Genomic DNA, 18,376 nt, shown 5'->3' with positions numbered 1-18,376 from the left:
CCTCACAGCTTTGATGACGACAACAAGCAAATGAGCCGTCAGTGTGAGACGGACGCCGAGGCAGCCACGCTTCACACGCTGCAGACCTCATCAGGACATCTCGCATGTCTGCCTGCGACCTTTTCTTTAAAGATGCTGAATTTGACAACGCAGCTTTAATCTTTAATCTTTCTGTAGTCTTTATATTGAATCGTGATTATTTTAATTTTGTGTCCACAATCAATCTGTGGAGGGATGAATTGATTCAGTGACAGCACAGAATTTACTGGTTTTAAATAGTTTGGTTTATTTAAGGGGGGAAAAAACACATTAAATGTTTGATTTTGATAATTGAAGAACATTTTTGTTGTTTTTCAAAAATCTGATGTGTTTGTAAAAAATGCTGAAGAAAGTGTCTCTGGTGCTCTTCAATATGGGGATCTGACCTCTTATATAACATTTGATTGTATTGGACACCAATTAAAAACCTTCACTGTGTCCTAATAAATGACAAATACCGTTTCATTCATATTAAAGTCATGTTAAGTTTCTTCTTTAAATCAGGCGTGATTTAAGCGGGACAGTTATTTTCTTAAATCTAGATGTTAAAATTGAGAGACTTTTCATTCATTAAATCTGTTCAAACTATAAAAACCACTCGACTTCAGCACACACGCACGGTCCTGCATGTTTGTGTGAATCTGAATTAGTGATGAATTAATGAAACAATCATTTAATCCAGCAGGAGTTTAAAACACAATAAATGAAAAGCATTAAATCTCAGACACCCGGGTTCTGCGCTCTCCGTTAAAATATTAAAAAGGTTGCAAAGAATGAGCTTCACTGGCTTTGCAGTTTTAGTATTCCTTGTCTTTCAATTCAAATATTATGCCTGATTTGTATTTCTTTTTTTTTTTGTCCCTTTCAAACGAAAAGTCGATCTAAACCGAGTCGACATTTATCTGGACAGAAGTCAAATCCTGACACTTTAGCCGGCGACTCGGGCAACCGAGTCCAACTTGGTGCACCAACACCTCCAGGCCAGCGGGCTATTAGGAGGCCAGGGTGGGGGAGGGGTGCGTGTGTGTGTGTGTGTGTGTGTGAGGGGGGGTCTGCATGAGGTGTGTGCAGTGGGGCACACGCAGCAGCGGCAGCGTTGGTAGGGGAGACATTCGGCCGTCACATATGACAACCTGTCAACCTGTCATGCCTCGACCTCCAGGCACGGCTGGACCGGCAGAGCAGGACTCTGCATATCTACACATCCACTCATGAGGAGGTGCAGTATTTTGGGATTTTAAAGCCACTACAGTCTGCATTAGGATGTGAATGAACATGTGTGTGTGTGTTTTTTTTATTTGTGGTTATTATTAATAAAGTGAGCTGGACTCTGGCCCTCTAGCTGCAGACCTTTGCGCCTCTGTGCCGGACCGGCCCCTCGTCTATCTTTGTTACTCTTCATCTGCAGACAGCTGATGTTGATGTTGACAAATTTGATGTGAGACAGACATCACAGCAGATTAGAGAAGGGTAAATATTGAAACTCAGATACAGAGGCGTGCATTCAGGGACGAGGATGTCCATGTGTGTCTCAAACTAAAAACTTGCAGGAATTACACCAAGTCCACAAAGATTAAAAATTAAATAAATCTCTTGTATAGTGTTTGCTGAGGTGCATGTTTGAATTTTCACACCAAATTTGCCCAGACTTTTTCCCATCCAGCCCCCGAGAATAATGTCTCTGTGCAGTTAGGATGAGCCGACGTGTGAACACAGCAGGAAATATCCAGGAAACTTCCCTGCAAGCGAGTGTGAGGGGGGGCCGACGCTCATATGTTGTTATTAGTGCATGCAATGAAGCAGCTCTTTACCACTCGTTTGCACACATAGCGTTGAAATAAAGGGAGATGTTTGAGTGCGTCTCATCGGCATCTTGGTTTTCTGCATCATGTCCCGCCTCCTTGGACCCCCCGACCCGTCTGTCCATAAGGGAAATGTTCCAGCTGTGAGGGACATTGCAGAGGCCGCCTGTCCTCATATGTAGTTGGACTTTTTTCAGGAGTGTTTGTGTGAAATCGGTGATTCTCTGCACACACACACACACACACACACACAGTGAAAGGACTTACCTCCTGTTTGGGGACCTGGGGTCAATTTTCTTCATGAACTCAATGATTTTGAGTTCTCTCCTAGAAGTTTGTGCGGGAAGTTCAGGGACAGAGGGGAACAGAGCTCGCTCGAGTTCGGCCTCGTTTACAGGCCAGTTTAACAACTCGGACACGCGCTGGCTGGGTGTGGACGGGTGGAGGGTTCAGGTAGCAGAGAAGGAACGACGTTTGGTCAAAGCAGACAAGGTAAAGAGGTTCACACGGGGAAAAGAAGGGACGGCAGAAAGAGGAAACGTGAGCATGCAAAGTAAAAATAATAGACGTGCAAAAGGCAACAAATTGATGAAAGAACATAAAAAAAACAGGGGAGCAGGTTTCGCTTGATGTGTACCGGCTGTTCAAACGTCAACACTTTGTCTGCCACTTCTCCAAAATGATAATTGGTTTCCAGTCAGGGGTAGTTTTCACCTGTCGGGAGATGAAGGACACATGAGGGGAAAACTGGAGGTTTTGATTTGTACCTGTTTCCGTGGACGTGAGAGGCGCAGAAGGCGAAGCTGTAGTGCAGCAGGGTGGGGTCGATCATGGCTCCGTTCTCCGCCCGCTCCAGCAGATCACTCAGGTAACATAAATGTCGGTGGCAGCCTCGAACGCCGTAACGAGCGCAGTACTCGTCCAAGACGAACACCTGACCGGGACTGAACCAGCCCTGTGGAAGGAAAGAGACTCCTTCATTAAAGCCAGTCAACTTTAAAACACGCACATTTGACATTTTATTAGAAACTGTGGTGAGAAATCTGCGATTTGGAATTTTAACATATTGATACATTAAATTTAAAACTGGGTGATATGTGTAAAAAAAAAAAGCTCTATCAAAACTGTCACAAACTAAGATCGCTCCAAAAACATGGCCGCCAAAAATCCAAAGAATCTAGTGTGTGCAGGGCTCAAACTCAGACCACCAAAGCATTTCTAATTTGTGCATCTTTTCCACATTTTTTTAAAGTTTCTTAAGTGTGTTTAATCAGCCAATGGAGGAGAAAACAACAGTGGCTCATTTCAAACTCGAGACCTTATATAAACATGGACTTCGTCTTGGAAATGCTGTCTAAACCTGACTCCAGCCGAAGAGGTCACCATGTGGTTGACACTGTAGCTTCAGTGTCCCCTGTAATCCTTACAGAGAGCTGTCTGGCTCCGCCCCCTCCTCTCTAGAGTGGATGCTCACACAGGTCGCCATGTGGTGGACACTGTAGCTTCAGTGTTTAGCCAGCTCTGCATGTAGAGACACTGTAGCTTCAGTGTTTATCCAGCTCTGCATGGGTCTGCAAAGCTTTCTGCGTTCTAACCTCTCTCCATGTTTCAAAAGCATCTCCAACATTGATCCTAGTTTGAGCAGCTTTCTGCTGCTGGAGCTTATTAGAAACTTGCAGAGGCTTTTTACCGTAATCCCCTCTCAGCTGAATGTGCAAACCGAGTGCAGCACCATCATGATGGTCACTCGGTGATGGCTGTATTGTGAGGCATTTTGTCTCACCAGGCAGGAGTAGGAGTCGTTGAGTCTGTGGTCCAGAGTAAGCCGCTGCACCAGCTCAAACAGCGAGCCGTGGTCAAAGTTACAAGGGTTGGCTGAAATGAATTCATCCATGCCGTGCTTCTGGGCTCGATCAGCGTCTGTAGGCGTCCGTGAATCCGATCCATGAGGACACAGACGGAGAGAGAGAGAGAGAGAGAGAGAGAGAAAGAGAGAGGGAAACAGAGGACGAATGTCAGACCGTGGAAGAAGCGACTTCTGTAACACTCACAAAAAGGTTAATAAAAGAAATGATCTTATGAAGTGCAGACAACAAAGCAACGCTCGACACACCTTCGTTTCATGTCATTACTCTAAACAAGAGATCTTTTTTTTTTTTTAAGCCAATCAGCTGTTAGGTCGTGTGGAGCATTGACTCTATCACCGGCAGTCCATGAGGGTAAAGTTGTCTTTGAGGAGGTGATCTGCAGGCTGGAGGTTAGTTCTGGTGTCTACAGGGCTTCTTTGTTCTGCTGCAAAGGTGGACTCTTCAACACACCACCACGACTTTTAAAAAGAAACCACATTCAAACTTCAGATTGAACCTCCAGGTATTCAAGTTCCCCAAAGGTTGCTGCAACAGCGAGTCAAAAAGCCCGTCTGAAATCTTGTCATGTGTTTGTCTACCGTACGCTTGAAGAATTTTTAAGACTGAAGTCTGACGCCCACTCGATGTATTTGGGGTTTTGAAGAAATATATTTCATGTCCTTATTTGATTGGTCAGTGGAAAGAGAAGGAGAGAGTGTGAGGAATGGCATGCGGGAAAGAAACCACCGATTGGATTTGAACCTGGGCCGACCGCTCGGAGGACGAGTTTAGGTTATTTATTAAGAAAGGAGGGAATAAAGCCGCTAGGCCGTCTGCGCCCTTTGCAAAAGGATATGACTCAGTAACTGCACAGCTCTTATCATAGATTCAATAAAAACCATGATTCTGGTGGAGAGGATGTGTGGATGCAGTCAGTCAGGACTAACCTGGCACAGGAGTGAGTGAAGGTTATACCGAAATACAACAACAACAACAACAATCCAGCGTTCCTCTTCACTGCCCAGCGAAGGCGCCCCAGCTGTCAATCAGTGAGCACAACAAAGAGCATGATGCTGGGAGCTGATTGTGTCCCCTCAACAAGTCCCCCCTCTTCCCTAATCCCCCCCCCTTCCAAAAAAAAAAGAAATCTAAAAAGGTGACATTGCGGTGCCCCTTTGGTCTGTGGCTGGTGGCCTGTCAGGTCAGTTTGATGTAAGGGAGAGGGAGTGGAGGCGGGAGGGCTGGACAGTAACGTGCAGTGACATTAGTCACCTCCGTCCGTCTGGGCCGGGGAAGGATGGCCCTGACAATGATTGATGGCTGCTACTCATTTATAGATCCAGAGGAGAGGGTCCGGGAGGCAGCGGACACACTGCTGGTCAACCGTTTGATGGCCACAAGCATTTTGGGGCTGTTCTGCACATGGCATGATTTTTTTTGTGTGTGTGTGTGTGTGTGTTTGAGCTGACCAGGAAACACATGGAGATCTTTCTGTAAGTATACTTTATGAGATCATAACTGACAAGCCAACAGCTGACTTCTCTGGTTACCTGAAAATAACTAGCTGAACTCCGCCTTAACTCAAAGTGTATAGTCACTGAGTTAATTCATCCATTTAAGCTTTGACAACATTCACACAGCTAACTATTTAGCTAATCAATGTTTTTTTAAGCATTTCAAACAGAACTTTAACTTGTATTCGGCTTTTTGAAGCCGACTGTCGTTGAACAGCAACACGTAAACTGTGAAGATCAGCTTCACCTCCGAGCAGCTGAAAACAAATCTCTTAATTTCGTCTTTGTTGTCACAATGTTTTAATGCGGTCTATTTCGATTTGGCTCAGGGGAGGCCGGGTGACAGTGAAGGGATGTTATATTATTCATTGCACTGATCCAGGTGTGAACTGACAAGTAGCTATTTGGTAACATTGACTGATTTGCTGCTTGATTTAATTGTGTAGCAAAGCTCGCTGTATTATTCATGTCCTGGCACTTTTAACTTGGTAATTACCAGCTGCTGGGACTCAGTGGGACTCCAGCGGTTGTGACAAAAACAGCTCGCTCAGTAAATTCACTTACCCCGACGCTATCAGGAATCTCTTTCAGTCATCGGGTGTGGAGGTCCTCTGTCACTCATTGTTCTCTAAACTTTTCCTTGGGAATTCGAGTCATCGCTCCGTAGAGTTCATCTTTTTAATTGTCATGATGAAATATGAGTCCCGACGTGGACCAAAATGTGGAAGTTGGTGTGATAGCTTGGAGAGGTGCCAGACCACTTCTCGAGCACTGCTGAGGGAAGTGCCCTTGAGCAGGGCACCAAACTCCCACCAGCTCCGGGGGCGCTCCCAGTGGCAGCAGCCATGAATGCATGTGCACAGGTCCTGCTTGTGCATGTGTGTGATCCAGGCAAAGTGCAGGTGTATGTGAGATAACACTGTGCAGGTTGTCACGCAGCGTGTGATTAAAAACATGCTGCATGAAGTCATCCTGCAACTGTTGTTTAAAACTCTGTTCAGTCCAAACGTGATCCGCAGAAACACAACTTTTCCCCCCCCATCTACCCGCTCATCATCGACCCGTGTCTGTGTTTCAGTTATCAGCTGGTGGTTTCAGGTGACAACAATCACAAACGTATCTTTAGTAACGTAACGGCTGCGTTCATATCGTCCCGTAACACACACGCCTCCTTTGGTGGTTCGTCTGAGCTGCAGCTGCAGCCAATCTAAGACACAGATTTTATTAGTGTAAATATCATTTATCTTATTTGACCTCATTTTATTTCTGATTTTACCGTACCTTATTTTATCTACATTGCACCGCAGGGAGGGGGGAAACGTAATTTCGATTTCACTGTATGTCTGACATATTTTGGAATTGACAATAAATGAAACCTTGAACACATGCATCCATCAAGGTTGGACGACGCTGCACAAACGTATGCAAAGAAAAACCCTTCAAATGTTGAGCCCTAAAATCCTCGCTTATGAATAATTCAAATGTGAGCTTTAAGGCAACATGGCAGCTCCGAACCTTTTGCAAAGGATGTTTGAATTAATCTCAAATCACATGGTGTGTAAAAAAAAATAAAAAAATTTAAAAAAAGCAGGACAATCCAGAGAGTCTTTTGTTTCTGTTTCAGTAAATAATCCAAATAAAAGAGCAACCGTCACTAATCTCATGATAGAGTAAAAACATGCTATAGCTCTGAAGCGTTCATGAAAAACACGTCCCCATGAATAAAAAGCATCTATGAGGTTTCACCCTGACCGAGGCTGTGAACCAGTCAAACGCTGCTGTACTGATGGAACATGTGCAGACAGAAGCACAGCCAAAGCACATCCTCTCTGCATGCATGTTCACTTACAAACGTGTACGTCTCGCATTCCTGTCCGTCAGAACAGAAATAACAGAGACACTTAGTGAAAGAGTCTGATGGACAACAAAAAGGGAGGAAGGAGAAAAAGAAAAGGGGAGGAATAAACTCTTACCGTTGAATCCGGCTACAAGAGAGCAAGGTCGGGGTAAAGAAGAAAAAGAAGAAGAAGAAGAAGAAACAAACAGAGAAACATAAAGACACACAGCAAAGCCACTGACACTTTAACACTAAAGCAGATCTACAGCTGAGAGCGAAGCAGCACACACACACACACACACACACACACACACACACACACACTCACACACACACAGAGTAACAGTTTAAAACACACAGCACACGACCGGGAAGAACACAGACTAAGAACATCTTTGGTGGTTTTGTCGAAAATGTGACGAGGACAACATCTGCACTGGAGACAGAGAGAGACATGTGGACGAGAAGCTGTGGACGAAGAACCAACTGTTTGTATGTAAGAACGATCAAAGACCCCCGAAGAGCCGACCGAGCACATGCAGCGCTCCAAGGTCATGTCGGGAATTTCTTTATCTGTCCAGTAAACTCAGCTGCTGATTCAGTGGAAAAAAAGAAATAAATGTGCAACATGCATCACGACTTTTACCGTCTTCTGTTGTTGTGTAAGAGTTTAATAATCAATGAGGATGGACTGGTTGAAAACTTACAGAACTGAGATATGGGTGCGTCCAGCTGCGGGGCTGTGCTGCCCCTGGAGTTCAGTTTCTGGACCTGGGTGGGTGGGACGGGTTTGTGTGACTGTCCTGTCGCTCTGTACATGGCCTGCACCCACAGGATCCGGTCCTGCTCGTCATCACTGGCAAAGATCACAGTGTCGCCCTCTTTCACGGCGTTGAAGAACGTGCGGCCTCCATCCAGACCTGACGAGCGGACAGAAAGAGAGTTAGCTGTGTTGAAGCTTCTCTGACAACAATGCAGCAGCCAGTATGTCCTCCTTCTAACTTTAGATTCTGCTCCTGAATGCTCTGGATTTGATTGGACCAGAGAAGGTAGGCGGGGCTTTGAAGGCCGTTTTGGACGCCCCTGGGTTTGCCAGATATGAGAGCAGTTATCAGGTGAACAGGTGTTGCAGCGATGGAAGCGGGCAGTGGAACTGCTTCAGATAGAAGTGATTGTACCCGAGCTAAAAAGCCTCTGCATGTTTCTAATAAGCTCCAGCAGCAGAAAGCTGCTCAAACTAGGATCAATGTTGGAGATGCTTTTGAAACATGGAGAGAGGTTAGAACGCAGGAAGCTTTACAGACACATGCAGAGCTGGCTAAACACTGAAGCTACAGTGTCCACCACATGCAGAGCTGGCTAAACACTGAAGCTACAGTGTCCACCACATGCAGAGCTGGCTAAACACTGAAGCTACAGCGTCCACCACATGCTGACCTGTGTGAGCATCCACTCTAGAGAGGAGTTGGGAGACAGCTCTGTAATGTTTAGAATATAGACTGCAGTATCCATTTTAAACACTAGGGGTCAGAGTTACATACTGCTCCTTTAAATGTCTCATAAGTGTATATTGTTTTTTCCCAGTTCTGTTGCAGACAGAAAGTCCCCTGCAAAAATTCCACCTTTATAGTATTTCAACAAAATTCACTTTTTAAAAGCTAAACTCTGTGCATGGTTCTGTGCATGTTGATTAAAATGACATCAAAAGTCAAAGTTTTTCTGACGAAGCAGCAGGAGCACCTTGGACACATCAGACATGTGGCTGCAGGAGCTGGAAATCAAACCTTCCGGTTGACAGATGTCCAACTCTGCCACTGAGCCACAGCCGTCTCTCTGCCTTAAAGACTCTCAAGAGTAAAACGCTGATTTTCCCAGTTTGTTTATTTCACATGCTGCCATGGTAATTAAAGTAACAGTGTAAATACTGATAAGTTGTCGTGTCGCACTTTCTGTTTCTACCCTTCAATTCTGAGTGTTTCACAAGGAGACATGTTAAAGTCCTGCTAAAGACGTGAAGAAGCACAAACGGCAGTTTTTAAATACTCCAGCTGTTTAGAAAGCTCGTCATGCTGAAGTTACGATATAATAATCTGATATATGAGCCAATCCAATCAAAGGTAATCTGATCAGCCTGGATGTGAGGAGATCTGATCGGGCTTCACGTGTGCGAGGACTGTGAGGGGGGGGGGGGGGGGGGGGTCACCTGGCTGCGGGTCCGTGTAGTCCACCGTGTAGCCGTCCAGCTGGAGGAGCTCCACCGGCTCGGCCTTCTTCTCTCTATAGCTGCACATGGCAAAGGTGTACTGACTCACCTGCACCAATCACAGACAGAGGAGAGGCGCAACCATCAGCAAGCTTGGAGGGAAAAGTGGATTTATGCAGCAAAGTGAAATAATGTGAACTTTCATCTCCTGTTTGATTCTAAATTTAACCCTCAACATAACAAACAAGAAAATAAGAATTAAATTAATTTCTGCATAATTCAGATAAAACAGCTCACAACATTTCCTTTAATTCTCAGGAACATTCAAATCATATCTACACTATTTCGGATATATTTTGGCCAATGCAACCTTTTATTTAAAATGACATTTATTTTAAAACACGAACAAAAAATACAGGAGATACGTCGCAGTTCTCCGTAAAATAAAACTAAACACCACCAAGCCCCCTCTGCACCTCCACCCACCAGACCAGCACCAATCTTTAAACAAGTATGTGTGTGTGTGTGGACGACAGCTGTGTTACCTTAAGTGGACCTCTCCTCAGTGCACACATGCGTGACTATAATCACATTAGCGGCTGAATTAGAAGGTTAAGTTGAAGAGGTGTTGCTGAATAAAGCGCTGATAATAGACGTAAAGATGTGTGTTCATGACCAGCAATAATGAGGAGAGGGAGGCCGTGTGTGTGTGCGTGTGTGTCTACTCTCCATGGACAAATGGAAATATGATTGTTAAAGAAAGTGAAGAAAGGATGACGAAAGTGAGTCCGTGTTTGTAAGTGCATGTTTTGATACATCCCCGATTTAATCCTCTTAATTTGGATATAAAACTTAAAACTATTTAAAGATCTAAAGAACTGAAAACACAAAGACTCTAATTAAAAGTGATCACGTCTAACTAAACAGCTAAACACAGACCTTATTTCAGGCATCGAACCACAAACCCAATCAAAATCCACATTTTAGTCGAGAACCCCTGGTGCTAAAATGCTAACTCACTTCCTGGTTCCTGTGCCAGGATTTTGCTCAAAATGACTGTCGTCATTTGAAACGTTGTCCTGTTTAAAGAAAGTTGCCGGTGGGAGCGAAACAGTGTGAAAACCTTTGTTCATTTGTCTGCAGAGAAAAAACGAACTTTGAAACATGTTTCTGGTCAAAACCTCGACCCTCATGAACACAGGAGATCAGACAAACAGCAAAAAGAAATGACCAGAGGTTTGTCTTGTAACTTTCCTCTCTGGGCTTCGATACAAATTCAATGAAACAAGATTCAATTTAAGGTTTCACATGAAGCCTCAGCTTCAAGCAGACGGACTTATTTTCTTCATGTTTTTATGCATGCAGAAGAAAGACCATTTGGCTGCTGGGTGTTACAGGGACCGGGGTGCTCCCTGTGTTGTAAACACTCAGCGTGGTGACAGTGTGTTGCTCGCTGTAGCCGTCCTGCTGATACTGTAGCTGCCAGTCATAGCCGCCTGTCGTCACAAATCACCGGGCTGAACCAATCCGCCGCTGTCGCCACCTCTGCCGCTGCAAGTGGCAGCTCTCACTCTGGCTGCAGCTGCATTCTGTGTGTGTGTGTGTGTGTGTGTGTGTGACAAATGAGATTCCCTATGACAACACTGATGAGACCTGAGGCCACGTTAAGGATGGAGGGAAGCAGGCCAACTCTCCAGCAGCTCCCTGGCCTCCAGGACACCACAGCAGTAAATCAAGAGTCTAAAGCACCAACCTCCCTCCACCCAAAACACCAGCTCCCTCACACACACACACACACACACACACACACACACACACACACACACACACTCCCTCAGCTGTCAGTCAGCGCTGAAGAGAGCAGAGGAAGGAAGAGAGAGGAGAGCAGAGACATCAGTACAGGAAAGTCACGGACATGAGCAGGGGAAGTTTTAGCAGGATGTGGCACGTGTTCAGAAAATAAACGTCCGACTTCAGAAGGCGAAAGGAAATTTAAAAGTGTATTTATAAAAAAAGAAGGAAGGAAATAAAATAGGAAGGGAAACATATATTTTTTAAATGAAGCCACGCCTGCGAGCCAGATCATGCGGACAACTCGAGCTGCGTTTGTCCCACGTGACATCAGCGTCATTATCCACAACCACCTGACAACACCTCGGTCCACGTGTCTGTTTAAGCTCAAATGACTTCCACTCTCTCCCTTTCTGCTCTTTCACTGCCAGCTCAGACCTGCACCAGTCTGCCTCCCACCAGGGGGGGTTTAACACATCACGCCATCACTCCTCAGATTTCTGCAGGTTGAATAAAAGTGTGACGAGTGATCGTCGGAGTCCAGACGCCAAACACAGACGACGTCCTCCCACTGCGCTGACGTGAACCAACATGAGCTCGATTCTTTAAGGTGAAGTTTAGTCAATAATTGTGTTTGTTTTTGGTATATGTTCGAGTTCCACTCAGTTACCTCCCGTTGATTTTGGCGCCCCCCTGTGGACTAACCCTTACGTTGATCGCCTCTTTAGTCCAAATGAAAGGAAGTGTTTTTTCAGCGTGCCGTATTTATAATAAGTGTGTTGACACAGTCAGTGGAGCTGCTGATCATCTGGTTTAGGTCATAAAGAGGCTTAAATCGTCATTCCAGTTAGTTATTACATTTTTATATACATTTTTATATTTTTTTCCTATTTGTTTGATTTTTCCTGTCCTGCTTTGCTGCTGTGACGCTGTAAATGTCTTTGTTCATAAAGGATCGTCTGATCTTACCTTGGTTTGTTTTAACGCCAGCTCAATCCCTCACAGGAGCTTAAAGTGAAACACATCGAAATAAGCCAACCTGAGGAATGAAATCCATGAACTGATGTAAAGTGCTCTACAAATAACATGTATTATTATTCATTATTATTTTTATTATTAGATAGATTTATTTTGGATAAGAACCATAAAAACAGCCAATCCAAAGGACTGCATGCAAAAGTACAATTCTTATTTCCAGCATGGTCCTCTGTGATCACACACACTCAGGAACAGACAAAAAAAAAAACAGAAAACATCCCAACATAAAACACAAACACAAACACAAACACAAACACATGGGCTATCAGTAAAACTATCCAGTTAATCCATTAGTATCTACCATGTTCCATAAAAACTGTTGGACCGGTCTTTTAAAAATCCCTTTTGACAATAAGAGTTGAGTGGCTCATGGCAAACTGTTCCACGCGATGATGCCAGTGAAAGCTTTTAGAGCTGCATATATTATTATTATTATTATTATTATTATTATTATTATTATTATGTGACAAGTCATCGTAATGAATTTGGACTTTCTTTTGTTCATATTTCTCGGGAGGTTCTGCCTTTCTTGAACAGGACAGAGGGAAATGTTGGATTATCACGAGGCCTCGACGAAGCAGTCAGCTCTTTTATTTACGTGTTGATTTTGGCGCCCTGTGTAGACAGAAGAGAGCTCCCTGTAATGTTTAGAGTTAGTAACACGTCATTACTAATATTAGAGACAGCTCTATTTTAGAGAATGTCTTTCGAACTCTGCAGGTTTCTGTATGTGTTTGTCGGCCAATAAGAGCACAGCTGTGTGTGTCAAATAGATGCTTCAGTTTCATAACTGTTAAAAACTCCTCACAGATGGTTGAACCAAAGTCTAACGAAGCCATCTTTAATGAAGTCAGTGATTTGAGATATGTATGATTAAACTCAACACTGAACACCAGAGCTTCATCCCATCTGTAATCTGCCAGGATCCTACGAGCGGGGGGGGGGGGGGGTTATTTAAGGACGAAGAAGGAAGAGACGACAGGCGGGTGATTGAAGACAAATCAGAGAGCAGGTCGGAGGAGAGGAAGAGAAACCTTTAAATCTGGAATATGGTGCTCACTGACATGTAACATTCAGATTTATTTTCCTGCACGGTTCTCCAAACGACGATGTTCAATAATACATCCAAAGGATTTAATCTGTGGTAAATAAACCTCCGAGTTTATACCCACACGTCTGCTAGTTTTCATATTTCTGAGCTGACCAAACACTTGAGCGAAGCTTCTTTTCAGACTTTTGAGACACATCAAGAAAAAACTGTTTAGGTCCTAAAAAGACACGAGACATGATGGTCCGTCCTCGATGAGCATGTAAATCTAAAAAACACAGAAGTGTCTGGGAGTGTCCTGACTCACAGGTGACATGTGTCAGGCTGCTACAGCAAAATCAACCACCACCAAACGCTCCCAACAGGAGAAACGAAGATTTGAACCAAAGCTGGATGGAGCCACATAAACACGTACACATGTAAATAATGTGGCATGTTCTGTTCAGCCGAGGCGTCCTACTGTGGGACTGTGAGGTCACCTGACACCTTTATTAACTGTTGTATATTAAACACAGGTTAATGTCTGTTTGTCATCCAAAGAGTCCTCCCAGCCTTTCTTCCTCTGCACACAATAATAAACACTAAAAAAAGCCACATGTGCTCTGAGATGGTAACCTGCATGACAGCAGAAAAACTGTGACGTGATTGAAAGCTAATTAATTTAACACAAAGCTCGATGTGTTTTTGGATGTTTGTCGAGTCAAAGTGGGACAAAAAAACAAAAACAAAAAAAAAAAGGTCGGGACCCTCTGGTTCATCTCGCGTTTATTCAAATGTTCCACATGTGGCTCCATATTTCACAACATGAAATGTGTGTGTGTGTGTGTGTGTGTGTGTGTGTGTGTGTGTGTGTGTGTGTCCGTCTGCACAGGAACAGTCAGAATCTTCTCCGCAGACGTTACATGAGCAAACACTGACAGAGAGCAAGAGCAGGAGAAAAAAAGAAAAAAGGAAGCATCTCGAAAACAGCATCAAAAAGTGTCTGAGCTCGCAGAGGCAAACATGTGCACACACACACACACACACACACACACACACACACACACACACACACACACACACACACACACACACACACACACACAGAGGGGAGTGTGCAGTCTATTGACCAGTGTTTGTCACTTGCTATATATTTAGCTGGGAGCAAGTGAGGGGCTTCAAGTTGGCGGCGCTCAGGCTTTTCTAGCTGCGAGTGTCAGGCCAGCGAGTGTTCGCTCGACTTTGTCAATCCCCTGTCAACTTGTAGCTCTGAGACATATCCTCTGCAACGCACAAGAGACAGCACCCCCCCCACACACACACACACACACACACACACACACATACATAACCCCCCACCCCTCTGCCAAACTCCTAGTGCAGAGCCACCAGGAAATGGCCGCCCCACACACACACACACACACACACACACACACCCCACCTCCTGACAAAAGCCTGCTTGGCCTCTCCATCATTCCTCTGACAGCCAGGAGAAGACAGCTTGGCTGCCTCTCTCGCTTTCTCGCTGCACTCACAACATGTGGCCCGGGAAAAAATATTATAGCCAGCGAGCAGAGCTGATGTTTGAAGGCTGACTCTCTCTCTCTCTCTCTCTCTCTCTCTCTCTCTCTCTCCTGAGGCCGATCAAATGTGGACTGAAGTGAGCGCTCTGTCAGCTCCAAAATGTGAGGTCAGGTTGTTTTTTTGTTTTTTTTTAAAGTACGATCCATAAAAAAACATATTTGTTAAGAAGCTTTCTATAAACTGATCAGAATATATATCCATCACTTCTCTCGTGCAGCGTCTCCAATATTTACACGTCCACGTGTGAAATCTGTTCAGGTACAGATTTTTTTCATCCTCAGCAACCAAATTAACAAACCTTCTCAGGAGGCTGGTGCGTCTCACTCAGAAGACAACATACAACACAATGTCTCCATCTTTTTCATGAGAGTAGAGATCCTTATTCCTCAAAATGTTTCTGCAGTTCTGTGTCTCCTGACCGTGGACGACATACAGGACACACGCCCTCTCAAAATAAACAATTATCTTTTTTCTTTTTTTATTCACAGTTAAAATAGATATTAATGTTTCAACCTGATCACATGAACACAGTGCTAACTTACAAACTATTCCTATTGGACTGAGTACAGAACCAGGCAGCTGCTGCAGCGTCCTGACTGCAGCCAACGCCATCATGTCTGCAGCTTCACTGTCTTCAGCTTTTTGTTTTTTATTGTTGTTGTTTTACACTTGCTGAAACTAAACAGGACAACATGCATTATTTGAAAGCATGTTTTTTTTTTATTATTATTGTTTTCTGCGCTTACCTGAACCAGCACAAAGAATCTCTTCTTCCATCTTTTCCACACGTTTTTACCGATGGCCCAAAGATACCTGTGGGACAGTAAAACATTCAGTTAAAACACTGTGCAGTGAATCCTGAATGTCTTTTACTGAATACAACTCTGAGTCTGACGTGACGGGCCGAATCTTCTGAGGAAACGTTTCGCTGCTGTAAAGTGCATCTACTGCCCTCTCCTGGTGAAACACTGTCACTGCAACCAGACACAGTTTAATGAAACTCTCCGAGCGTCACAGAGCTCTCACTGTTCAGTGTTTGTGTTACACAGTGTTTCATACTGTGACTGATGTTATCGATGTCCATGTTCCTGTTAACCCTTTAAACCTCTCTGACGGATCAGACGGTCTGATTTGAAGCTCTAAAGTCAAGAACACAAAGGACGAGCAGAATTTATCCACAGCGTGACGTGGAGTAAAGTGTTTTCTTTTGGAGACGTAAAAGATAAAAAGTTGTTTATAGGAATACGATACTGTAAAATGTACATTTCATATAAAACACAAATTTGATTACAACATCAAGATTAATAAAAAAAATTATGAATTAACGGAGAAGGGGTGGGATTAACGTTTGTACTTCTTCCCTCTACTTTCGGACGAGAAGATTTATATAAGCTTGATTGTATGATCTCATTCATGTTTGTCCAAATTACTTTTTTTACATTTTGCTTTCTACTCTCTTTTATCTTTCATTTCTATTTTGACATGTTTGAGATTAAATTTAAATAAACATTTTAAAATCTTAAAATGGAAGATCTGTAGAATTAAACCATCAGTTTCTCCTCATTCAAAAGTTTTCAGTCTGTGCAGAAACGAGCGTCTTTTCTGCAGCTTGCAGTTGTCGTCTGGTCACATTGATTGTGATTCAGAAGAAATAAAAACCTCTCTGGAAGACTTGAGATATCGCCTGGATTAAGATTAGACAGCCAGAGTTTAAACTGTCCAACATATGAAAAAAAAGGAAAACAAAAAGGTTTAAATGGCAGCGCATAAAGCCTGAAAGAATTCATGACAACAACAGAAAAAAACATCCGATTTGTGTGAAAGTTGTTGTTTTTCTTCTTGAGGCTTGTTGTCGTTGTTCTTTTGTCAATTTGACATGAAAACACGCTGCAGACGGAGAAGGACGTGAAAAGGGCTTTTGTTGTAAAAGAACATCTGAGGGTGAGGACCCCGGTTTGACTCCCGGCCTGTAGCTGTTTGTTACGCCCGCCTCAGTTTGCCTTTCCCCGCAGACTCTCCCACAGCTGCCTCCGCCTGTCGTCCCCAATAAACAGGCATCCGCGAGGCGACACATGAGGGAGCCCTGCGCGCTGGGCACAGACTGGGACCAGTAACGTGGTGCAGGGAGGGAGGCCGTCTCACCGGGCAGCCCAGCAGCCTCCTCTCAGGCTCAGAGGAAACATACGGAGGAGAGAAGCTCCTCACAGCTACAGAGCGCAGCGTCTGCAGCGCTGAACATGCACATGTGCAGCCTTGTAGATATGATCACGTTTTGGTCGTGGTGTGCGAACGCAAACAGCCGCTGAAAGGAAAGCAGGAGTTAAATGGAGCGGGGAAACTCGTCTCATTTATATGGGGACGTGAAATAAAATGTTTAAAGGAGGATTTCAGGGGCCGTGTTTCTAAAGGCGAGACATTTTCAGGAGTGCAGCTTCAGAAAGCTCTCTTTAAGAATCAAAGAGGGCGTTCTTCATGAGCCACAGACTCATGATGAGGTAGTCAGATTGTGGGTTCAATTAGATTGTCTTTTAAATGGTGAACATGTTGTGTGTTTGTGTTTGTCGTCGGTCTGCTGGATTATTTTAAACAAGTGGAAACTGAAATTATTGTAGTTACAACTTGTGAACACAAGAGGGCAGCAGAGCGCCTCCAGTTTAGCAGCTTTAGACACTTTGCACAGCTTTTGCACACGTCACCAGATTACATATCGAAAGAGGGCTCAAGATATGAACCAAGCAGAGAAAAATCACAACATAAACACTGACTGAATGTTTCAAACCAGTCGGGGACAAACGACTTCATGACCACAGCTGAACTTCTGGAGCCTTTAAAAACTGAAAACGTTGTTTATTCACGATGCATGAGTGCAGTCAGGAAACATCCTGCAGCGTTTCTTTAGGACTTTAAAGATACTTTTGAGTGAAAGTTACCAGTGGCTTTTATTCATTTAGAGTTTTTATACAGTTTGCACATGATGTCATACAGAGACAATGTTTCTGTATGTTCACCAGCTCCGCCAACAAATGACAATAAGACAACTGACTTTTTTGTTGTTGTAAAGAACCGTCTCATCTGACGTACTCTTACATGTTATACACACACACACACATAATATGTTGTCTTTCCGATCAGATTTAAGTAGACAGAAAATTCATGGTGATCCTGATCTTGAACCACGCTCGGGTTAAATCTTTGAAATTGTGAATAAAAGTGAAATATTCGATCTATTCGAGCACACGCATGTTTTTGGAAGTGAAGCATACCGAACAGTTATGATTGAAAATCCGATGAGTTTCAGAATCACTGAGGGTAAGCATCAGGTTGTTTTTGTTTCAGTCACTTACCCACAATGCTTCATGTTCTGTGGTTTGTCCATGCGGATGGCCAGTTTGATCCTGAGGTCGTTGTCTGAACATCCTTTGGACACGGTCATCTTGTGGAGCTCCGATTGTTTGGGGCTGTTTGGAGTCGGGTGAAGAACGACCTGCGAGCAGAGACGTCGCCATCATTTATTTATTTATTTATTTTATCCTCACAAAATGATCCGTGTCAACAGTCGGTCCTCACCTTCCCCAGCTCCTTATCCTCCAGAGCCAACACGCCTGTGCTCTCCGTAAACAGCTTCACCTTCACAGCAGGTAACGGCTGAGTGGTGGTGAAGTCGCCCTGGGTACCCCAACTACACACACACACA

The 18,376-nt window shown here is 44.0% G+C and overlaps 1 protein-coding gene across 3 annotated transcripts in view; it reads right to left on the bottom strand.

Annotated features, from left to right (window-relative positions):
• The window catches only part of cadpsa (Ca2+-dependent activator protein for secretion a), a 130,249-nt gene that overhangs the window by 63,568 nt on the left and 48,305 nt on the right, over positions 1-18,376 (bottom strand). For all 3 annotated transcript variants that reach the window (XM_079341817.1, XM_079341818.1, XM_079341819.1), the window contains exons 7-13: positions 18,250-18,361; positions 18,027-18,166; positions 15,429-15,495; positions 9,243-9,351; positions 7,747-7,959; positions 3,625-3,761; positions 2,609-2,796 (exon numbers count right to left, since the gene is read on the bottom strand). In XM_079341817.1, the coding sequence (XP_079197943.1) occupies positions 2,609-2,796; positions 3,625-3,761; positions 7,747-7,959; positions 9,243-9,351; positions 15,429-15,495; positions 18,027-18,166; positions 18,250-18,361 (966 nt within the window). The remainder of the gene's footprint in view (positions 1-2,608; positions 2,797-3,624; positions 3,762-7,746; positions 7,960-9,242; positions 9,352-15,428; positions 15,496-18,026; positions 18,167-18,249; positions 18,362-18,376) is intronic.

The sequence above is a fragment of the Symphodus melops genome (genome assembly GCF_947650265.1).
Source record: "Symphodus melops genome assembly, chromosome: 4".
In the NCBI taxonomy this organism is placed as follows: Eukaryota; Metazoa; Chordata; class Actinopteri; order Labriformes; family Labridae; genus Symphodus; species Symphodus melops.
The sequence above is the reverse complement of the archived record's forward strand: the minus strand, read 5'-3'. Positions and strand labels throughout refer to the sequence as shown.